This window comes from Musa acuminata, chromosome BXJ1-11 (genome assembly GCF_036884655.1).
Source record: "Musa acuminata AAA Group cultivar baxijiao chromosome BXJ1-11, Cavendish_Baxijiao_AAA, whole genome shotgun sequence".
Taxonomy (NCBI): Eukaryota; Viridiplantae; Streptophyta; class Magnoliopsida; order Zingiberales; family Musaceae; genus Musa; species Musa acuminata.
Genome location: NC_088337.1, coordinates 27517967 through 27542395, shown reverse-complemented (window position 1 = coordinate 27542395; position 24429 = coordinate 27517967). Strand labels below are relative to the sequence as shown.

Sequence of the window (24429 nt, the reverse complement as noted above, 5' to 3'; positions counted from 1 at the left end):
TGTCATATGAACCAAATGTTGTGCTTCGAGCTTATCTCAAAAGAGCCCCAAAATATATCTTCGGAAGGAAGACAAACGATACAGGAAACATTTTTGACTAATCATCTGGTATGTTATTGCCACGTAATCACCCTAAGAGGAAAAGAAGGCAAAGCTTCCTTTTTACCATTTATGATGAGAAAGACAATCATAAGTTTCCTTCTTGCCATTTATGATCGCAAGCTTCATTCTTGCCATTTATGATGAGAAAGATAATTGTAAGCTATTAGGAAAATTTATCATTGATATTTGTATCAGCACGACATAGCCTTGATCTATATATGAGAAGTCATCTAGAGTGATGCAGCGTCTTTCTAACCTTATTCCTGCACAAAGACTAAGGTGGGAGGTCCTCTCGAGCCAATTCCTCTAATGTTCTAGTCGGTAATATATTAACCTCCAAAAGAAGAAAAACATATCGTGCAAATCTCATGGAGGGGGCAATTTGTAACTAGTTCAAATTGCCCCTTGATCTTCTTGGAATACGTTGATGACTAACTTGAATTATCCGCAAGAGAGCTAATTCATAATCGATCCAAACTACCTTTTGATCTTCTTGGGAGGTATCTCAATAACTAGATAGCTCGAAAATTGACTTGAGCCACTTTTTGGACCTTGTCCCTTATGGATAAGAGGACATCAGTTCGAATATAATACTTACGTAGCGAATGATGATTAGTTGTTCTTATATTTCCTATCATCAAATAAAAAAACTCACCTTTAATATAAAAAAAGTAGACTTCTTTTAACTATTCTCCTCTACACTTATGAGCTACTAACTTAGCGTCAAAAGGATAAAATAAAAAAACCTTTCCTAACCTTGGTCTTTGTACATATGGCACCCAAGGTGCTCAAAGTTCCTACCTACAAGACACCTCGAATAATTCTATGTAACCAGATTTTTTAATAATATTATTGGACTAACTAAAATATCAATAATATTTTTTTCTAATAATACTTTTTGATCCAATAGCCAAAGGAAAAGCTAAATCTTAGACATGAGATTACAAAAGCATTATATTAGTTGTGCTACGAGCAATGATCAAAGGACGAGAAATTGCCTTCCAGCAACTCCAGGAATATCCACCGACCACCTCACCACCTCGCTGTAATAGCACCACGGCGCAAAACCTGTCGCGGACCTAAAAGCCTTGGCTGTTCAGTTGTGACCTTGCTTGTATCGCCGGAAGAGCTGATCCGTCTTGGCGTTCCGGAAAGCGCAGAAACCCATGACGTAGACGAAGATGAGGGCCACAAGGGTCACCACCAGCACCACGTCCGCTGTCCTCCACTCTCGTCTAAGGTTGGCCAGCAAGCCGGCTTTGCAGGACGTGCACGAGTAGCAAAGCACCATCTGGTCGTTGCTCCACAGCGTGCAATCCACGTCCGATGTGGTGCTGATGGGGCTGATCCAGTACGTCGGATTCACGAACGTGTACCCGCATGCCGTCGGTGGCTTGCAGCATCCTGACTGCAGCAGCGATGAACATTGAAGGCGACATGGATCGATAGATGAGGCAGTGGAAGTAGAAGATGCACCGATGTGACACACTCACCTGCAAGGGACTCATCCTTGCACCGAAGAAATCCTCAGCCAATCTGTACGTCTGATTCAACTCCGCGCACACAGTTGTGGAGCTCAGACATTTCTTGATGCGGTTCCACTTGTATGATCCCTCCACCCTCCGCCGGAGCCACCCCGAGTAGTCCTCCAGGCGGTACTCCAGGTAGGCTCGGTTTGGAGCCGGGTGGCCGGAGCCATTGACGGTGACCGCGTAGATGAAGATGACGAGGCTCGCCAGCAGGAGTATGACGACGAGCATGGCCACGAGGTAGAAGAGCAGAAGCCTCGGCATGCGCCAAAAGGCACCGACGAAGCCCGCAAGAGCCACGAGGAGGATGACGATGCCGACGACGATGACTGGCCATTGGAGGAGCTGCACGCAGGAGTTATCGGTCTGCATGGCGAGCCAGATGCCGATGCCGATGACAGGTACAGAGAGAAGCACGGCCAGAAAGTTGATGCCGGCGATGATGGTGTCATCGAGAGCCATTGTGGCTGTCGGCTAGGCTCGGTGTGCTGCTGCTGCTGGTTCTTTAGCGATGGAGGAGATGGAAGGATAGCGTGCGGGCGCTTCTTTTCTTTGTTCTCAGCTGAACTGTTTCATTCCTCCCCCTGGCGTGGGTGACAACGAAGTAAAGAGAGAACCTTTGCCTTTGATGATGAGGCGTATATATTCCTGACTTGTCCTCGCATATATTCTTCTGTGTGATATTTCCAAAGGCATATATAATTGACGAAATACCAAAAGGTAATGCTCGAGTCTATTAACATATGATACTTAAACCCCTATCTAATTAATGATAAAAGTCGGATACTACAGCAGTTACCATTGGCGTTCATAGTTTGGATCGGCTACACGTGTTGGGAACCATCGTCATTATGTTTCAGATCCATACAATCCTTGAGACGACGAAAATTTTTAGCTCAGAAAGAAACAATGACAAGAAAGACTAGCTGGAAAGGGACGACTCTTTGCTCACCGGATTCTATTCTTGAGATTCCACGATCAATTTAAATCTCGATCTTTGATATCCCATGCGGCATTGGTGCCGTACAAGTGAGATGGAAGGAGCACAAGACAGCTCTCCGGATATGCTATCGAATCACCATAACTATGCTGTGTGAACAAGAGACCTGGCAGAAAAAAGTACATCATAGTTAAGGTTTCCTATGGTTGATAATGAAATCTAAAGGAATAGCAGAGAATGAAAGAAGCAGCTTCGAGGGAGACCTCTCGGCCACCATCGAGCAAGATGGCATTTTCTAACTTTGCTTCTTTGCTAGTGATGGTAGATAGGCTGAGCTCGTCATTGCGGAGGTCGAATTTAGAAGGAGAGAGAAAGAAAGACTGGAGGAGGAAGGGAATAGTAGTCCAGTATAGATATGCTATAAGCTCTAATGTTACATGCAATGAAGGACAATGTAGAAACTTGGTGGAAGGAAAACATCGGATGGTCCATGAGAGTGTCAGAGACAAACAGAGCTATTTTCTTCTTCTATAACATTATAAAACAGTACATATTATTCTATTCTATTGAATTAAACAATTGGTATAAAGATAAAGATCAAGTAATAGGACAATTAAAGCAATTACTGAAAGGTAAAGGATGACTCACATTTTAGTTTGGCTGATTTCAGTGGAGGACAAGCCCTCACAAACAAGCTGGTGTCTCTCACCCCAAGCCAGTTATCTTGCAATCTGACGCGACGCGATACCTCTCATGAAAGTAAGATTTTATCAAATGGTAAGTTGTCAAACTTCACTCGAAACAAGATCCAAAGTATAACGGCCAAGCCTTCCAGTTCGATACAGGTTCAACAACTTTACAGCAACTGCTTTATATCTGTCCTCACTTGACTCCGAAGAAACTTTAAGAGCCTCTTGCAGCGCTATAAACTGAGATTCAATAATTTTCTCCATGTTATTTTCCTCTTCCAAATGTCCCTCAAATGAAGAAATAGTCTTGAATAGGGTTTGACGAACATCTTTGACAATAAAGTCCTGCACAGAATTTCAACCATCATATCTGCATGTCGGAATAACATTACGATAAAGATTGATACTAGATAACATTTAATTGACCCACATAAACTAGTTAACTGATTAATTATTCTGCATCAAACATACTCTTTGAGATTTAAAAAACCCTCTCATTATTAAATCGTTCCATCCACTTTCAGCAGTAAGTAAAATATATTCTCAATTATAAGAAGTAACATGAGATACTGTTGAGGAGTTTGGTGAACCAGAATCTATGCTTCTGTAATCATTCTAGACATCATATATGAATAAAATTTTCAACTGCTAACCTGTGTATGATCTGAAGGATATTGCCTCGATTTCCTCTGAACGGTTTCACGGCCCACCACATGTTTCTCCAAGCTAACCGAGGATAATGTGTCATCTAGAGTATCTTTTAGCTTCTCCCATCGTTTGTATTCCTCTGATAAGTTGAGAATAGCTAGAAAATATCGAGCAAGATCATACTCACCTATTAAGAAGTCCTCCATAGCTCCTGCGGTAAAGAAGGAAAAGGAATGCTTCAGCTGAGCAAAAAATAGAGAGCAACACAAAAGTTTAGGCAGCTCCAGACCTGTCAAGGCTAGTTTGGCACCCATATCATTGTGAGCAATTTTAAGTCGAAGAATACCAGGTGAATCCAATACATATAAGTTGGGATGACTCGCAATCTGACAAGTACCATGCTTCAGAATGTGGAAAATGCAAATAAAAAAAGGTATGAGGTCTATAAAAGAAGAGTAGACTAGGGTGTACATTACTGTTATCCTCATTTCAGTTGTATCCTACCAATTATGAATTCACTATCGCTAAGAACTGCTGAGCCATATAGAAATAAGTTTGTTTCATATTTTAGGGCATAGTATAGCTTCAATCTGAAGCCTATGCAGGAACAGTTAAGCAATCTCTAATACATGAACATGTTTGCTGGTAGACTATATGGTACTTTTCATGAAACTATCACATATTATGCTGTAAGTTACTTCAAAATTACATGGCCAAAGAAAGAACAAAATAGGAATGGTCCAAACTGACAGAATGATAAAGAGATTAAAAAAATTTGCAACTTGAATGAAGATGATTCTTATTTACAGGTAAAAAGATGTGCAAACCACGTAAAGTATAAACCACTCAGTTCCAAATCAAAAGACCAATTACATTTACAAAATATTCATATTGTATAACACTAATACATGAAATAGACATGTGTCTCTGTCAACCAAAATGTTTCGTATGAACCTTCTCTGTCAAATGAATATTTTGACTCCTCCCTTTCCTTTGAAAACTTGTACTACTTATCTCCTCTTTGCTACTCTTAACCTGGACTAATCTTTCTTCCTCTTACATGAATCCTAATGGAATATTGCCTTATGTTATAGTATACAAAAAAGTCCATTAGTTTCTTTTCCCAAAGCCAATTAGTCACCTGGAGTGCAGGGCTAAGGCTACTTTCATTTAACCGTCACCAACCACAGTATATAGGAAGCAATGTAAACAAGAACCAACCGCCCTTATTCCTGATGATGCCACAGCTTTATCAGTAAACACAATCAGTCAGGAAAGTACCTAAATTGGATCAGTGGGATCAGAGTTTCAAAGAACTTCTAGTTACTAACCAACCACCAAAACAGTTCAATATGATCACGAAACTCAGTTTAAATTAGCGCTTATGCCCTGACAATAAAACCATTGGCAGGTGTTCTATTTTAGTAAGTTCCACAAAAACATTATTGCTCAAATACACATGAATTAAGATTATGGAATGCTAAACCAATGTGTCCTGGGCCTCTTGCCAATATGTGCAGATCAGTGACCTACATGATGTTCACAACCATGAATGCCTTACCAATGAGTACCTGGCATAGTGCCTAGTAAAGCTAGTCAATGACAAATTGTGTTATAGATTATGCAGGGGGGATAATATTATGTATGTACAGATAATTTAGGATATATATATATATATATATATATATATGCATACATATATATATATATATATGCATACATATATATATATATGCATACATATATATATATATGCATACATATATATGCATACATATATATATATATATATATATATATATATATGCATACATATATATATATATATATACATACACGTATATATCTGTGTGTGTGTGTGTGGCTCTCAATCTGGAATTCTTCTTCACTTTGCCTTCCTCACTGCTCTTCTTTGTCATGTCTGATGCTTGTGTCTGCTCCACGTCTCTCTTCTCATCCAGCAGGAGCTCTCTAGTCTAATCTGGCACCACATAAACAGGTATGTGGGACTTTCTTTTCCCTCTCTCCCAATAGGTTCAAGTTTTTTATTCCTAGAACAACAATGTCAACAAGGTGGCACACCCTGCCATGCTAATATTCGACATCATATCAGCTGCTTGCCAGCATGGATAAGATAAAAGACAAAGAACTCCTTCGTTATAAACAAGATAGGTGGCAACATACAAGACATAGTGTACCAATGGAAGCCACATACCTTATAGCTGCTAATATCTTTAGTTTCCCCAGGATGTGGGTTGACTACTGCATGCTTCAATTTTCCCTTCTCTTCAAATCATTGTTGCATAATGAGATACTCATTAAAATTTAATCAAGAAACTTAATTGGACTCTTGATCATTTCCTTAATAAATAAAAGGTCCAAGGTGTACCTGCTGCACCAATCCTTCCAATTTGATGCATACTATTGGCTATGGCTGATTTGCCAACATTTGGAATTCCAGTCAGCAGTATAGTTGCAGTGTAATTACTCTCGCCAACCTTTAGTTCTTTTACCCTAGCTCGTAGAATTCTTAGTAGCTGACCAAGAAAAACATATCAATCAGTTCTCTCGAACACAGTTTTTCCTATCCTAGGCTCATGAGACAAAAGGATTCCTACATTGAGTACAGAGTAATATTATATATTTTATACATCATTGACCATACTCTTTACACAATGTAATCATTAAATGGATGCAGCAAACATCATATTACCTCCTTGATACTATCCTTATTGTGGGCATTGAGTCCGTAAGTAATATAGTTCTGGTTCTTGAAGTGTTTCAACCATCTCTGCAAACAAGATGATCATATGTCAGGGAAAAAGTCTTCTAGGTAAAGTCATCATGATCTGATGGAGAATTGTTGCAACAATCAATAACAAACCCCACTTCTTATATCCTAAATAAGACGGTGTTAATAGCTAAAGTAAAGGACCTACCTCTGTTAGGAAGTTATCAGCCAAGTCCACCTTGTTCAGCACAATGACTTGTTTATGGGAGCAACATGCCTTTCTCAGACACTTGAAAGCAGATGTTGATGGTATCTACAGAAGGTCAAGCAAATACGTTAAACTACAGTTCCATGAACCACTCAAATTTGAAGTGCATATTTCCTTTCATTGACAATTTTGTGTGTCAATAACATCTTCCATTTCATTGTTTTAATATTTTATATTAAAAAAATCTTCATGAATCATAAATGATATTGCACCTCTTCTCCGCATTATCTCCTTAATGCACCACCAATCTTCTTATTCTCAATACTAAATTTAACAAATTCTAGGGATTGTATCAATACATCCAAAGAGCAATAGAAAACTGCTAGCCACATTCAACATTTTTGAAAAGACATGAAAATAGCAGGAAAAACACGGTTTATCCCCTTCAGCATCCAATGTCAAACACTAGTTCCCGTTTCTAACTTCATCTAGAATCCCTTTATTTCTGCAGCATTTTCCTGTCCAAATCTGATCTCTGCATGGATCTTGTGTTAAAATAACTGAATTTTAGATTGAAACTTGCAATACCAACCAGCATGTACTAATAGATTTTTTAAAAGGTACTCAATGACAAGCAGCACGCATCAGCAGTTTCACCAAAAAGTTGGTTGGTGACAACTAAACGGAGATTGTTCAAACCATCAAGAAGAGTGAGTTACAATTTCTAGTGCTATTTGGGTCCTGGAGATTGTCCAAACCATCAACCAAATGGAGATTGTCCAAACCAACAAAATAACTGGAGATTGTCCAAACCATCAAAATAACTGGAGATTGTCCAAACCATCAATGAGGGGTTTCCAGTCAACAGCAGCCATGTGAGTGCTGGATTATCTGTCGTGCCCTTGCTTTAAGCCAACTTCCACCTCAAAAAAATAATAACCATTTGCCACCGAAGGGAAGCAGAGAGTTCAGTATTGAGAATTGGTATTTATTGATGGCGGCACCCACAGTGGTCAAGAATCTGATCTAGGGACCCATAGCGAGAGAAAATTGGTTGTTGTATTCATGTCCTAGAAGTGTTTGGCAAAGAAACAAAGGAGAGTGCAATCATGAGTTTCTCCTTGTACAATGAACTCTCGACGCTAGGGTTCCCTTTCCAATGTCGAATTTAATCCTAACAATTTCTTTGTACAACAAACTCCTCATCTCAAAACCCTAACTGTATACGAACCTTTTATAGCATCAGCATTTTGGTGCAAGATCTAACCTCACGGCAACGAGTGCTTAGTCTTCGGCTAAACGATATGATCCTTCACCTGAAAGCTTGGAGAACAAGGACAACAAAGGAATTCAATGACCGGCGGAAAGGATCGATCAGAAATTTCATCGAACATTTACCGGGCGGCAACTAAGTACAGATCACACAACCAATCTCAAGTACTACACAACAACAAAGACAAAGGAGCTTTGTCTGGGCAGAAGAGAGAAGGGAAGAAAGGAGCAAACCCTGGCGTCGCGGACCTCGACAACGAGGTCGACGAGGGGGATCCGTTCAAGGATTGCGCGCTCCGCCGCGGCCATGTGACGGCCGTACCATCCGCCAGGCCCCTTCTTTGAGGCCAGCTCGCGGACGACGGCGCCCAACCGACTCGAGAAGGATGCAAGCGTCGCCATGCCACGGAAAAGACGACACACACACACACACCCCTTTGATTTTTATAATTTTGCTTAAAAGAATAGATATAAAAAAAATTAAAATTAGAGAAAAGAGAGATGGAGGCAAAGGAGAATACATTAAGTGAATCTCGTTTATATATTGTCATAATATATATGATAACTTACAATGACGGTTCTTATACCATGAATCCATTTCAGATAAATTTATATGGGTTTGCAGGTCTAATTGAACACGGAATTGGTATGATTTGGGAAGACTAATTTGAGATAATAAAATTTAGCTGCTGCTTGCAATGTATTGGACTGCTTAAACTTCTATATCAGTGTCCAAGGAGAACACACCGTGTCCATCCATCATCGCCATACTTGTGCTTAATTACGAACTCCTTAATCCACTTCATGCCTTTTTTCTTTTGTCAAATTCTTTTATATTATGTAGTCGTGATGGCAACAAAAAAATCAAAGGCGATTTTAGATAGTCACGATATTATGATTTGTTTTTGTTATTGTGATTGTTTTTTAATCTTTTTCTTACAATTTGATAAGGGTCAAAAGTTTATTTATGTAGCTCTCAAACAATATATACTTGATTGCTTCATTAAATAAATTAATTTTTTTATGAAATTATTCCTATGGTAATGTTGGAATTTTATTTTTTTTTAATTTTTTTGGTATAAATTTGTTGAATAACGATGAACATATTTGTTTGATACGATGACTAATTATTAATCAAAAATATTTAAACTAAAATTAATATATTAATTAGCTCATCAAGCTTGGATCATGATATTTAATATGAGAGCCAACATAATATTTGTGTTTGGTAAGTGAGCTTAAGTAGAAAAAATTACTTGTGGATAGAACCAAAGGACTTGTCACGATGTGGAGTCACCTCCACCTCACATGCATCATACAAGGATTTGATTTAGACTATACTAAGTCTTAACGTGAACGTTAAACTTTTGAATAGAAAATATTATAATACCTCCATTAATCTTATAACACATTAAATGAGTAAGACTAAGATTGACTTATAAAGATATGATAAGTATATTATTATTAATTTTAGTTTAAGTATTTTGATCAATAGTTCGAATCAAATAAAATTGATAGGTCAATTAATCCGTCAAGTGACCACTGTGCTATCCCTCACATGTATTTTGCTAAGATTTAATTTTGACTATATTAGATTCGGGCCAAACTATTAATTTTGTTTGTGAGAATATGATAAGGATCACTAATCCATGCAAGTTAAACCCCTAACTTACCAAAAATGTCTCACTTCCAAGCACAACAGAAGGGGCTTCCTATGATAGAGAGACCAGGTATCATTACATGGTCGATTTATTTTGCTTCTTAGAATAGAAGTGGTGAGATAGGAAGCCTTTTTAGTTACATTTCTTGACGAAGGGAGATGTGTATACCTCCGGACGCAGACAATAGAGAGGGGTGTCTTTGACGTCCTTCTTTATTCTAAACATATCGAGAAAGGATGCACAAATTACCCTTATATAATCAACTGTCACCTGCAGTATCCACAATCTAATGTGAACTTCCTTAAATCACTACCACCAAGTTGTCTTCATGCAACCACAAGCTTTCATCCTCTCCTTCACCTGCTTGTCTACAGACTGATGCAGGCGCTGTCGTGTTCCAAGTCTCAGTGCCTGAAATCAAAGGCAAAATGGATTTAGTAAACAGGTTATTCGATTGATATAACTTATGCATTCATTAATCAGAAAGGTAGTATTACCACTATGTGATGCACTTGGATCTCTTGGTGCATCCAATTCAAGGCTCTGATATGTGATGTCTCTTGCATTGCCGTAAAGTCCCATGCAATATGCAGGGCTTGGAAAAGCAAGCAAACTTCCACTCCCAGGAAATCCACCCACTACCCCAAACTCTTCCTCGATGAGGTTGACACTGAAGGGAGAGAGATTACTTGGTGGGGATGCTTCTCTTTCAGCGGTATTTCCAATGGTAATCATCGAGCTAGAGATGCCTCGGTCCACCAAAGAAGTCTGAAATTATAGCTAAAGATTCTTAATGACAAACTTTTGTTGCTAATGTCATATAATTTTGTTGACTTTCGATTATAAAGAACACCACTTGTTTACGCATGTTGATACCTTTGAAGCATCGGAGACTACTTGTGATTCCCAGAAGCCTCTCATCTCAGAGTCGATCTCTCTATCAGCATCTGGAGAAGCTATAGGAGTCGAATCTGTGCTTCTGTGAGACACTTTTGTGACGCGTGATGAATTCTCTTCCAAACTATTGAGGACCTTTCCAGAATATCCTTTAGGGTCAAACTTAAATGCATCAGAAGAAGAGGGACATCTTTTAGCTTTGGATTCTCCATGCAGATCACCAGTTTTCATCCCATGAACATTTCTTTTGATCACTCGGCACAACGCAAAACCTCCCTAAGAACATGAAGATGAACAAGTAAAGCATCTATAGAAAAGAATAAACTTTGTAAACTCAAAGACATGTTGTTGTTGTACCTACCACAAAATTAGAAGATCCTTCATGTAGATTTTCGCAAAGGCGATACTCATGCATCACCCAATCCATCCTTTCACCTCCGGGGGCCCTTCCACGGTAGAACACGAGTGTTTTTCTCAAGGCAAACACAGAAGGCTCACAGGCATTCTTTCGGTCTTTACCGGTGGCTTTCCAATAACCTGATGCTGTAGCTCTATTTGTGCGTAAACCATTTGGGTATTTACGGTCTCGTGGGCAGAAGAAGAACCACTCCATATCTCTCTTCGGAAGAAATGACTTGTCTGCATTTACTAACATTTAAATGTGTGAGATGTTTCTCCTTCTTGAAATTTCAGGATATTTCGCAACATATACATTAGTATGATACATCAACATTGAGATTGCTCTTGGCTTAGAGGGGTAGATGCTACACAAAGACAATTCCTAGACTACTAAGCACTAGCCAGCAAACAAAACAATAAGAACAATAAAATCGTAAATCTCAACCATTTACGATCAACTAGCAATCAAACATCACACAAAATTTAATGGGGCTTCTGGTTATCAATGCATATAAATACAGGCACATAACCAAATATCTCAAACAAAGAGACACATGCATGAAAAGCCATGGAACTGAGGTAGAGATCAACTCAATATCTTTTTCTTTACCTCATTGTTCAAAGGATAACCAAAATTCTTATATTCTTCTTTCGAAGGATTAGTGGTGAGATTAGACTTTAGAAGATTGACCAAGAATTGCCTAGAAATTGTTATCTGTATGTCAAGTATAGTGTACTACAACTAAATTTCCTCCTAATCTAATAGGGAAATAGCATTGCATTTTAGCAAACACAATACGTGCAGCTTTACCAGGTAAGTCCCACGGGTCGTACTTGTACAACTGGACCACCGGAATGAGATCCAGCTCAGTACCCAGCCCGTCCACTTTCCTCTTCAGGTAGTATCCCACCAGCTCGTCGTCCGTCGGACGGAAACGGAACCCTGGCAGCAGTGACGAAGTAGTCATCTTCCTCCGGAATTCCGAAACAAGATTGCAACTCTTTGCTCGCGATAAAGATCCGGGAGATCCAAAACAAGATTCTTTCCTCCAAAGCAGCAAGTCCAGAGAATGCAGCCCTTCGAGAATTCAGATTGCTTTCTGACGACACCCAGACTTCCCGATCGTAAGCCCGGTGCCCACAGAAAGGACCAACCGTCTCGAGGTCCCCGACTCCGGGAGGAGCAAGGCGTTGAGGGTCGGAAACGGAGGTGGAGATTAGAGGTCGGGTAAAGTGGCAGAGACAGGGAAGGGAGAGAGGTGGGGAATTTATAGAGGGAAGCGTAGGGAAGGGGACACAACGGCTGCAGGCCAGGTTTGTATGCATGAAGCGAAAGCGATTCAAGACGGACAAGTGGCGCTCGAATGCGACACTGCCACTGCCGTCATTGGTTCACACTCAGAAGCATTAGCTGCCAATAAATGAAGGCCACATCACCGGGTTGAGAGGAATCCCTCGGTTTCCTCCCGCCATCAACCACATCAAGAGAACGACGGACGAGATCGAACATGGCAAGCTCGGAAAAAGGTGCACGACCATCACATGCATATCATTATCGGTCTCGGTACTATGATTCTCCCGAACAGTTCAAGATAACGATCTCACGTCTCGATAGATCCAAGCCCCCTGCTTCCATAGTCCACGTGTCGCTCGACACGACCACAGAACTGTACCAAGATACGATTCGATGACATATGTATTAAGGATTCAATATATATTTAAAATATATTTTTTATTTAATATTTTTTTAAAATATATATATATATAAATTATTTAGATATTATATTAGAAATGTTCAAATGTTGTACATTAGTATCTTAGTATTTATATGATGCTAATATAATTTTTTAAATTTCGAAAGTATCCTATGATTGATTTAGTAGGTAACTAATATAAAGATTTATTTTTATATTTATATAATTATATTTTTTATTTATTATATATTTGACTCATACAAAAATTTTACAAGATTATATTTATTTTTTTTATTTAATTTTATTAATTTAAATACAAATATATATTCATTTTTTAATAAATATTAAAAATATCATGTGGCAAATTTATTATAAAATATTCAATAAACCTTTGAAATATAATTTTCTCAAACAAGACTTACATCAGTACATATTTAAAATATAATTTTTATCTATTACTTGTCAAACACTCAAAGGATTTACACGCTCAAAAGCATCTGCTGGGAGTTATCTTTTGACATCACCCGAGTTATCAAAGTTCTTCCTAATTTTGCACGGTGATTCCTTTGGAAATTACGTCCATCTCCAAATAAGATAAAAGAAAGGATCTCCCGACATGAATTAAATCAAGAGGCCTCTGAGATAAGGATCTCGGAGAAAAACTCCTCTTATCTACAAACATCGAGAGGGAACGAGCAGAGAATAAAGAATATGGATCGTTGATGCTGGTCACTTATCTGGTTATCTGGTTAATGCAAATCCACGAGGAAAGCGTTGGCAACGAGGTCCACAATCGAAGCGGAGTGGTCTCGATCAAGCTTAGCTTGTTGTATCAAGCCAAGACTTCCTCATTGAGTGGTTAGGTGATGAGTGCAGCTCATGGTGATCATGACATAGCGTCGACTTCCACTCTCGCACATTTTTTGAATGTCGAGATCCAACAAGATGAGGCTGCGTTCAAATAATCCACTGATGAGCAGACTCTTCGTAAGAAAACAAAGCTGAGTTCAATATAAATTGGTAATCATGTTAACTTTGACTACGAATTGGGTTGCTGTTCGCGTGAGAAAAGAAAGGTAGGATTAGTGGCAGAGTTCGATGTGGATTGTTTTCATGTTAACTTTGACTACGAATTGGGTTGGCGTTCGAATATGAAAACCGATATGTTTTAGAAGGAGAAATCTTCTTTGAATTTTACTGTTGAAAATATTTACGTGTGTGTGATAAAAAAAGAATCATGAGAGGATAGTCACATATCACTGATGATCAAAAAAAGTTGAGTTATATATATTAAATTTGATCTATGATATAGAAGCTTATGCTCTCAGATTGGATTAATGTCCAACCTAATATATGTGTATCCTGACCAATCGTTCAGTCATTGTCGAGGCCAGATAGGAATGCAGAATGGTTGTTTTTTCTTTGTTCTTGTCATTCAAAATGAACTTGGAAAGATGTGGTCACATCAGAAACTCAATATGACATTTCCTAGCAGGAGACGAGCTAATCAGATGCTAAAAATTTGATAGATGTGGTCACATCAGAAACTTACTACGGCATTTACTAGCAGCAGATGAATCGATCAGATGCTAAAACCTGAATGAGTCTGCAAGAAGCTGTCAAAGGAAAAGGAGCGTGCAAGCCTGATGAGCTCCTTTGTCGCTGTGCTGGAGAGGACAGAACACTTGGTGAAGCTGCTGCTCTGGATTGGTTGTCTCATACAAAAACGGACGTGGAATGTCGTGATTACATGGCCACTGTTTCGACGTCGTCGTCTTCCTACAGCGACTAACTACACAACCATGGGACGCATCACCCCTCGTGTAACACGAAGAGAAACGCACAGCAAGGAGCAGATAACGAAAGGATAACATGAGAAAATGACCGTGATGCAGAAGCCACTTAGTCTCTTACTACCACGGGGACAAGCCATTTGCTCGTCAACAATGACAGAACGATGCAAATTCGCGATCCATGTACGACGAACAATAAGCACCGGGGCCGGGGGATTCGTGCCTGTCGCTCTTGGTAGTATCGGACGTGGGAAAGTTGAGCTTATGGCCGAGGGGGACAAGACAGTTTGGAGGAATAGAAAGACAATGTAGAAGAATGGAGACGAAGAGAGAGAGAGAGGAGAGGAGAGGAGAGCAATGTGTTCACGCTTTCGGCGGGTTTTGTCTGTGGTCAGATGGAACGCCAACGTTGCTCATTCGTCGTCGTTGCCCCTTATATTAACTTAAGCTGCGAATACAACCTCATCTTCGCTCATCAGAGAACCAAAAAGAGTGCAACGTTGGCTAAAATTCTTAGCCTGAGAAGAAGACCCGACCCGATCGTCCACGCACGATCCGACCTGAAGGCCTTTGGTGATCGAGGAGACGACTCCACCCACACTCCGATGAATGGCCTCGAGTGGTGCACACGCGCCTGCGCTATTCCTTTCCTCATGCGAATGATGTCGGAGCAGTGACACTCCGACAACGCTTTGTTGATGAGACCCCAAAACAGCGAAGCACCAACCACATATCGATGTAACCTGCACTGCTTGACAAGATTTTTGGACCATAGTTTCAGAAGCGCTCGTTCTGGTTTCATCCAATTTGGAATCGCATGACAATCACATCTTGGTCATGTCATTCCTTGCTAATCAACCTTGATTCTAGTTTGGTTTGAAATCGTAAACTGTTGATCCGATTTAGTTTAGCATGCAGTTCAACTTCAGCCGCAAACGAAACAGTTCATTGGGTCACATCTTTCAATTTCGATGACTCAAGAACACAGATAAATGTCAAAAGAGGCATACGAGATAAACAATGTATGTATCTCAATCCTATTTATAGATTGAAAAAAATAACCAATCTCATGAATCATATGGCTCATTGAAGGATAATAAACCCCTTTTATATGTCAAGATTATGGTGTTGATAAGCCCAATATGGCCAAATCTATTTTGTAGCATTAGTCTTTTTTTAAGTCAAAACAAACAAACGATCGACAACGATAATTATGGCGAAACAATTTTTTCTTATAGGACCCTTTAGTTTTTACATGTCAAAATTATGGTTTTGATAAGACTAAATGGTCAAATCGATTTTGTCTTATTAGTTTTTTTTTGGGGGGGTCAAAATAGACACTCCATAATTATGGCGAAATGAATTATTTTGATGGGACTCTTCAGACCGTCCATTTGCATACTACCTACCAAAAACATTCATTTCGTTCAAAAAATTATTTTAGATCACTCTGACGTGGGATTATTCTAATTATTTAGATACCTTAATTTTAAGATATTTAAGTCTAAGTTAATAATAATAATTGATCAGATCTTCTAATTCGATCAAAGTCATCGTCGGATCTATTTCATACGTAACAGGCCCAAATATATCCATGCATGATGGCCCATTTACGTGATCCACAGCACAGCCGTCTGCATGCAGAGTACGTAAAGACGACAAATAAGCTGATACCACGTTGCGAGACGTAACTGGGAACGTTGACCTTTCAACTTAATTCTCCATCATCTCCGTACGTTTGACTCCACCCGATTCAGGACGGGATATTTACGTATGATAGTGGGAGTTCAGCTGGTGTTGTTTTGCAGATCAATGCATGTTGTACTCGAGTCATTCAATGGCTCAGAAGCGTTACAGTCTGAGTGAGGTGGGCATTAGGAAGGTAAGTTCCCACGAGATTAAGCACACCTCACCGTTCATTCATGCACGAAGGACAACTCAGTTGCTAGGTCGATCAGATGAAAGGTGGAGGCCGTCGGTGCCACCTCGTTTCCTCCGTATCCATCGACTCTCTTCTCCCTATATAGGCGTACGCCATCGAAGTTGCAAGTGTGAGTGGGGGGGTGGGTGTATAGAAGGTTGCGATGGCATACGACCTGGTGGGTTTCTCTTCCACCCCCACCTCGTCGTCGTCCTCCTCCCCAAAGCCTTTGGTGGAGAGGGACTTCCTGAGTCGTGTGGAGGAGCGGAACTATGGCATGTCCGGTTTGGACGTCAGTCTCTCCCTCAGTCCTCCTCTCATGGTCATCGGCAAGAGGTGCTCGGCTTGTGGAGAGACCAAAACTCCACTGTGGCGAAATGGCCCCGACGGGCCTAAGGTGATTTATATAGTTTCTGTACCAACTCATCATCTCATTTATCTCAATACAAAATGGATTTTATTAGAGGATTTAATGGCTATAATATCATTGGGGATCATGCATTACTGCTTGGGATTTTGATTATTATCAACCATTTATTTGGGCAGATATTAGCACGATGCTAAATTTGGTGATAGAAATAAGCCTCCGTTGCATGCAGTGCAAGACAGCTACTCGATTAAAATACATGGAAAATCATCAACATTTATTGCTGTTACTATATGTTTTTCTTTCTTGTCTCTTTTCCTTTTGTTAGTACGTATATATGGTAGACCAGCAAATATAATCTGATCGTATATTTGGTGTTCGAATAAGTTCCAGCTTTTCAATTACTGAGGAATGATCCAATACTTGTGTTCAGAATATTTTCCCAGTAATCTTGTATCTGATAATGTATACCTTATTTTCTCAGTAATTTTGTATCTGACTATAAGAGTGTGATCCATAAAGATGATGCAATAGTTTCTTCTTCTTCTTCTTCTTCTTCTTCTATCGTACTTCTTTCGAGTCTCTTCTATTTTTGGGTAGGAAGGAGAATGATTGGGGTTGTAATGAAGTGCATGTATAAAGATGATGCAATAACTTTCATAGTCTGAACGAGTAACAAAGTGCATGTCCACTTCACATATCTACGTTTCTGCTCGAAATCTTTATCCTTGTCCAGAAGTGCTGCAAAAGAAGCATCATTCAACCCTGCATGCATGCTGATCTCTTGGGTAACCTTTTGGAATGTGAACCAGAGCTTGTGCAATGCTTGCGGCATACGGTATCGGAAGGAAGCCAAGAAGATTAACACCAACCTGACTCTGGCTCCGCCAGATCATGTAGTGCAGTTGAGTGCTAAAGGCAACCGAGCAAGATGATGAAGAAGAAGCCAGCATGAGCTTCCCTAATGTTCCAAACTTTCCAGGTCATGATAAAGCAGGCATTGAAGCTGCAATAAATGGCCCTTTTTTTTGTGTGTCTCAGTGGCAGTAGAGTGTACCACTTCGGAGAAAAGAAGAGTGGCAGCGGAGCAGAGTGTTTATCCACTGTCATTGCAGTTCCTCGCTCTCCCTGGAGATGATCATTTGGTTGGTCGAAGTGGCTGCTGTAATCGAGAATGAGAAGCGATACGTCCATGAATCAAGCAGACTTGATTACCTGATATTACTCCCTTTTGCCCTCCTTAGTGCATGATTAATGGCAGATCGTAAATGTCAACATTAGTGATTGCATTAATGGCAGTGCGTCATGCATGAAACACTGTTATACATGCTAACATACAACAACAACAAAATTCCTCTATATCTCTCGCGAGCCACTTTGCGTTGACCGTACACTCGACTCACTCGGCACATACACGAACGAGGAAGAAGCTCCATCGGAAATTAACCTCGATCGAACTATTTGGGCCGGTCAGGTGAGCCAATTGGTGCGGCTCGGCCTCCATCTCCAGGCACAAGTCATGCATTGTGTTTTCTCTCGCATTATCCATCCCAAATGTTGAAGCCATTAAATCACATGTATACTTTTCAAGTGCAATAATGCCTTATAAATAAACTCCGATAACAGCTTTATCCTTCCTTGAAAGGGGTGACATCCGACCGCTGCCTTGAAATGATGCCTTAGCACTGTGTGTTATTATTTGAGAAATGATTGCTGACGTGGTTTCTTTTGTGCGTGTTGAGCTGTAAATTTGACCGCCTCTCGATTGTGGTCGTGCATTCCCTCTTGCAGAGCTTTTGGATGGTGGATGGTACTGTTCCAAGTGCTCAAGCAAAATTGGCTTACTCTCGGAAAACGTATCCTCATAAACCGAAATGATGAGACTCATGCAATAGTACAAAGATCAGATACTGCACAAAAGCTCCTTGATCAAGTCATCATTTAAGATGCGTCAGAAGCTGGAAAGAGCTCTTCTATTGTAGCTCTTATTTTATTTCTCTTATCTGAGAAAATGGTGGAGAAAGATTCTGCCTGTCCGACACTCCTACCAAAAGAGTGAAAATTCCATCGAATGCGATCGATTTGCATTGGCGACGGAAGATACAGTAACTTTCGCCTCCCAAGACAAACTTGGATTATCTCCAGCAGAGGAGCCAAAAGGAAGCAGGGATTGATGCCGTATCTCCATCATCGCACCTATCAGCATGACAACCACACTGTCACTTCATGGACCATCAGTCAAATAACTCTACGATTAACGTCCTCTCATGTGGACCATTCGTGCTGCAGGATCACGTTAGCTTCCTTTTCTCAAAACCTTTCCCCGTCCATCACCCGCTATCATGTGACACTTGGGAACTATCGACGACAATGAGATATCTCCATGTTGGTCAAAGTCCCATCATCAGGACTGTCCATCACCTCAGGTTTGTGGCCTCAAAAGTCATCGGTGGTAGTGGTGAGAGCATTTTGACAGCAACCAAAAATTGAGCATGAGTAGGCATTCGCAAAAGATCAGCTGCTGAGAATTAGGTCTATGTGTACAACCAGCACAAAACAATTGTTGAAACCAAGCCCTATGCTTTCTTTGATCAAGACTAAGATAAGTACGTAGCGCTTGCATGCAAAGGTCTCTTCTGCTAAATGACGCGATCAAAAGAGAGAGGAAATGTGGCTCACGGTGCCATCTTTCCATGGCAGGTCAGAGTCCTTTATACTGTGCGAGTTTCCACGGAGCAGGAGCAGCAACGGGGATGACAAAGGCCGAGAAATAATGAGATCCGGACGTTCACCTGGGACATGATCATTAGCTCATGGATGTGATCTCAAGTACGATGTGATCCACAATCCGCTCGACACACAGATCGCATCACCCACCATATTTGAGCCAGAATCCAGCTGGAACACATCCTGCGTTCACAGGTACGCCTCGTTTCGCGCAGGCTATAGGGACTCGCCCTGTTCTGTACACCATTGCACTGGCTCCGATGAATGCAGCAACGCCTTGGTGGCATCTGACAGAATGATAAGGATGGCTCCCGGTAAACGAGGAAGATGGTGGTGGTCCGAAGGGAGCTGAGGATTGATAAGCAGGTTGAAAGATTTTTGATAGTGTTCTCCACTTATGAGCTCGGAACAATGTAGCAGGCTTTCGGTAGGTTAGGAGAATGCACCAATGCGCGTCTTCGCCTTCCCTCCATCTTGCATGCTAATGACGGCCATGGGAGCATTTCTTAGAGACCTAGTTTGATCATCCAAAACAGTCCCTTATCTCCATCAGAAAACCATGATAAGTTATCCGAAATGTACATCTCAGAATGGAGTTACAATGTCCTCGCATAATGAATGGGACCTTTGTTTGTTGCAGGCAGACCATTTTGCTACGGGACTTAACCCCTAAGATCTCAGAACATGGCTGTAAGGTGCTTCTCTTATCCGTAAAGCTAGATATCAAGCATACGAAAGCACGACTAAGAGACAGAATGAATGCATGATATCAGGGCATGGACAATGACCTTGCTGCAATCAACCTCCATTTGTTGATTTGCTGGTCTTTTTCTACGCTTGATCAACCTAACCCCTGCATTTTTCTTGGTTTGCTCCACCATATATGACATCTCATTCGGTGGTCACCTCCCCCCCTACTCTCACAGACGCAATAATCTATCAGTTCAACTCACCACTAAATCTCAATGCTGTATTGCTAGGTTGGGTCAACCTGAGCAAACTCTGGACTTAGGATGATAAGTGTCGATTACACTAAGAATTGCCACATTCCTAGGAAAAGATATTGACCATGATATTGAACGTTAGTTCTTGTTTCTTTCTACATAGATGATGCTGTCAGCTGGACTGCACTGCGACTAGATGCAGATGCAGACAGTAGGAGACAGCATCCTCATGAAACTGGTTTACTTAAAGGAGCAGCAGAAGCAATATTGGCCATCAGTCGAACACAGCCAATAGATGTTGGATCACAACCGATATCTTTCGAGTACTCGTGGCCTAATCATACACTCTTTCTTAACCTGTTGTTAGGTTGACAACATACACTCCAACACAAAATTCTTAATGAGCCAAAGGATACACTCCAACCTGTTGATTGGAGGAGCCTCATCTCATTACAAGGAAACACAAAAAAGTCAGGTGCTTATTCAATAATTCGAAGAATAGAAGGGGATCAACAATTATTGAGGATCAGCAAGGAATTCTGGAACTGGCTTTTCTTGTAATGAGAACTGGAGCAACAATCCTGCTCTAAATATTCTGATGCAGGACAAAAGGAAGCAAAATCTCGTGTGCAGGCCACCATGAATTATCAGTGCGTAAGAATAAAAGCTTGGGTTTCTATTAATATGCCAAGTTCCACTATTAATTCAGACACTGAGTTTATTCTGTCAGGTTGTCTTCCCGTTGTTCTGTGATCCCTTTTGATCTGCTTTCTGCTCATAACTTAGCTCTTCTAATGAAGAATTCTCACACTACTCCGGCCTAACTAGATGGTTCGGCATTATAACTTGAGACGTCTGCTGGAACGACCTCTGCATTCCCGCATATAACCTGCAAAGCAGGCGCAGAATATTAGCTTTATCAGAAGGAAGTGGATTTCCGGAAGCGAAGGGAACATATTCTTCATTTGATTCTGACGCCAACATTTCTCAGCACTCTTGGGATTACTGCTTTTATTTCCTTGGTCATTGCACATATCCAACTCCCATACACATCACAAATAGGCTCTGCACCGAGGATTTCCCCCCTATTCTTTTGATGCCATGATTCTGGTGGCTCAATCACGACCGTCCGTTTTCCTTTTTATCGCCTATATAAACGCATAGCTGGTGTCGTCCTCTCTCCCTACAGCTGTTCTTTCACCATACTCTCCTGCTCCTGCTTCTACCTTCCGGTATCATTTTGGCCTCTCTATGGTGTATTTGCAGACCGACTTCAAGGTGTCTAAAATGGTTAGTACCTTCTTTCATGAGCATTAGCACACATCACTATCATCTCCATCTTTAAGAAGGCACATCGCTCATCGAATTATGACGATGATTGATCTGAAAATACTATCAAAGGAAGACGCACAGGACAAGGACATACTTGAGAGCTCGGTGGAGTTCACAGGGCAGCATGCAGCAGAAGGGAGGTCGGGCGGATGGCTGGCTGGAAATTTTCTGCTTGGTAATCCTTTCCTCGCTTGTTAAAACCACAAACTTACAACCAACATTCAAAAAAGCGATATCCGTTAGGTGTCTGCAAATTGTGTTCTTCCCCTGCAACTGTTACTACTCTGCTTCCTGTGCACTTGGATTTAAGTTCTCTCGCTTTGTTCGCCAAGGCTGATGCCACCGTATGTTCCGGAATGCAGTGAATCAGGGCCTGGCAACGCTAGCTTTCTTCGGGGTGAACGTCAACCTGGTGTTGTTCCTCACGAGAGTGCTACAGCAGAGCAACGCGGTTGCCGCCAACAACGTCAGCAAATGGACAGGGGCTCTCAACATCTTCTCTCTCGTTGGTGCATTCCTCAGTGATTCCTACTGGGGAGGATACAAGACGTGCGTCGTCTTCCAAGCCGTGTTCGTATTCGTAAGTGACTTCTGTAAGCCCTTTGACATGTCAAAGAAAGAGAGCACAGGGATAGGGGGGTGCTTGTCCTCGAAATCCTTCTCACTCTTCTGTTACAGGGGTTGACGGTGCTATCCCTGACTTCGCACCTGTTCCTGATCAAGCCCTCGGGTTGTGGTGATCAGTGGACTCCTTGTGGTTCGCACACCAATCTGGAAGTCAGGTTGTTTTACTTTGTCATCTACATGGTTGCCCTGGGGAACGGGGGCTACCAGCCCACCGTTGCTTCCTTTGGGGCGGACCAATTCGATGAGGACGACCCCAAGGAAGCCCACTCCAAAGACACTTTCTTCCTCTACTTCTACCTTGCCCTCAACCTGGGCTCCCTCTTCTCCAACACCTGCTTGAGCTACTTCGAGGACCGTGGCATGTGGGCCTGGGGCTTCTGGGCCTCCACTGTGTCCGCTTTCGTGGCACTGCTCATCTTCGTGGGTGCGACCCCTACGTACCGCCACCGCAAGCCAGGTGGCAACACCCTCTCTAGATTCTGCCAGGTGGTCGTCGCTGCGTCGAGGAAATCGAGGGTCGGGATGCCGCCGGGGGCCGCCGACCTGTACGAGGAGGACGGGAAGGAGCTCCAAGTAGCTGGTGGACGCAGAAGGATCCTCCACACAGAGGGCTTGGGGTACGGAGGCACTATCTGTCTTTCTTTTCGATCAGGAGGGAGAAAAGCCCAAAAGAACAGATGATAGACATCTCTCCCTTACTCCTGTTTGATTGCGCAGGTTCTTGGACCGAGCTGCGGTCGTCGACTCCGATGATTTTACCTTCCAAGCTCAGTCGACCCACCGTAAACTCTGGCGTCTCTGCACCATCACACAAGTAGAAGAAGTGAAGTGCGTGCTCAGGTTGCTCCCCATATGGCTTTGCACCATCCTCTATTCCGTGGTCTTCACTCAGATGGCCTCCCTCTTCGTCGTACAAGGCGCCGCAATGCGAAGGACGGTCGGAGGCGTCACCATTCCGCCTTCCATCATGTCGGCCTTCGACATCCTCAGCGTCGTCGCCTTCATCTTCTTCTACAAGAGGCTCCTCCAACCCCTCGTCTGCAGGGTCAGGAAGAACACGACGGGGCTCACGGAACTCCAGAGGATGGGGATCGGGCTGATCATAGCGGCCCTGGCCATGGTCTCAGCCGGTGTCGTGGAGCACTTCAGGCTGAAGCTGCGGTGCAGGGGTTGCACCGCCGCCAGCTCGCTGCACATCATGTGGCAGGTGCCTCAGTACGTGCTGGTAGGAGCCTCGGAGGTGTTCATGTACGTGAGTCAGCTGCAGTTCTTCAATGGGCAGACTCCGGATGGGCTCAAAAGCTTCGGGAGCGCGCTCTACATGACCTCCATCGCGTTCGGAAACTTCTTCAGTGACTTCATCGTCACCATCGTGATGAAGATCACAGGCAAGGGCGGTCGGCCAGGGTGGATTCCGGCGAACCTAAATGATGGCCACTTGGACAGGTTCTACTTCCTCTTAGCAGCTTTAAGCTGCGCAGACCTTGTGGCGTACGTGGTTTGTGCCATGTCCTACAAGTGCATCAAGATGGAAGGGAGATGTGAGAAGGGTACTAGTGGTTTCCACGTCTGATAAGCACCAGTGGATTTAATATATAAGAATAGCTAAAGTGAGCCGTTAGGGTATGAGCATAAGGTTCGTGTTTTGCAGAGAGACTAATATTCCTCTCATATGAGTTTTTGTATCATGATACATAAATATGAAATGATAAATAATCCCCAATCAAATATCATCATCTTTTTCACAGTAAAATAAAATATATACGGTGACCACTGAAAGACGAAGCTTAGCATCGTTTTAAGTTGGTCCCTCGAAGCCACTGGTCATTAACGAGGGATGATTCCTCCGATTTCCGAAGCTTTAATCTATTATTGCATGTGCTTGTAATAAATACTTGTATTTCTTTTCATCCATATCAAATAAATTCTTGTTCTGATCGGAAAATTA

General features: G+C 41.7%; 4 protein-coding genes across 7 annotated transcripts; 2 read left to right on the top strand and 2 right to left on the bottom strand.

Moving 5' to 3' along the window:
* Positions 1 to 923: 923 nt before the first annotated feature.
* LOC135597458 (protein TORNADO 2-like) lies at positions 924 to 8563 on the bottom strand. Of its 4 annotated transcripts, XM_065090423.1 has the most exons (10): positions 8354 to 8561; positions 6848 to 6952; positions 6622 to 6699; positions 6298 to 6445; positions 6124 to 6194; positions 4198 to 4294; positions 3914 to 4119; positions 3220 to 3605; positions 2584 to 2737; positions 2376 to 2503 (listed from the first exon to the last, which is right to left on the bottom strand). In XM_065090423.1, exons 1-8 carry the CDS (start codon positions 8519 to 8521, stop codon positions 3357 to 3359), a joined length of 1122 nt encoding a protein of 373 aa, XP_064946495.1. In that variant the 5' UTR covers positions 8522 to 8561; the 3' UTR covers positions 2376 to 2503; positions 2584 to 2737; positions 3220 to 3356. The 4 variants fall into 4 exon arrangements, with proteins under 4 accessions (XP_064946496.1, XP_064946495.1, XP_064946494.1 ...); XM_065090422.1 differs by having other exon boundaries at positions 2376 to 2737; XM_065090425.1 differs by lacking the exons at positions 2376 to 2503; positions 2584 to 2737; positions 3220 to 3605; positions 4198 to 4294 and having other exon boundaries at positions 3947 to 4119; positions 8354 to 8563.
* Positions 8564 to 9829: 1266 nt separating this feature from the next.
* On the bottom strand, positions 9830 to 12431 carry LOC103972555 (NAC domain-containing protein 71-like). Its single transcript, XM_009386911.3, has 5 exons — positions 11888 to 12431; positions 11039 to 11316; positions 10657 to 10953; positions 10278 to 10548; positions 9830 to 10191 (listed from the first exon to the last, which is right to left on the bottom strand). The coding sequence occupies exons 1-5, from the start codon at positions 12042 to 12044 to the stop codon at positions 10082 to 10084; spliced, it is 1113 nt and encodes a 370-aa protein (XP_009385186.2). The 5' UTR covers positions 12045 to 12431; the 3' UTR covers positions 9830 to 10081.
* Positions 12432 to 16647: 4216 nt separating this feature from the next.
* On the top strand, positions 16648 to 17786 carry LOC103972554 (GATA transcription factor 4-like). The gene is made up of 2 exons (XM_009386910.2): positions 16648 to 16881; positions 17664 to 17786. Exons 1-2 carry the CDS (start codon positions 16648 to 16650, stop codon positions 17784 to 17786), a joined length of 357 nt encoding a protein of 118 aa, XP_009385185.1.
* A 3930-nt stretch (positions 17787 to 21716) lies between these two features.
* Positions 21717 to 24204, top strand: LOC135596635 (protein NRT1/ PTR FAMILY 7.3-like). The gene is made up of 5 exons (XM_065088696.1): positions 21717 to 21812; positions 21924 to 22029; positions 22217 to 22434; positions 22533 to 23098; positions 23199 to 24204. Exons 1-5 carry the CDS (start codon positions 21774 to 21776, stop codon positions 24052 to 24054), a joined length of 1785 nt encoding a protein of 594 aa, XP_064944768.1. The 5' UTR covers positions 21717 to 21773; the 3' UTR covers positions 24055 to 24204.
* Positions 24205 to 24429: the final 225 nt, after the last annotated feature.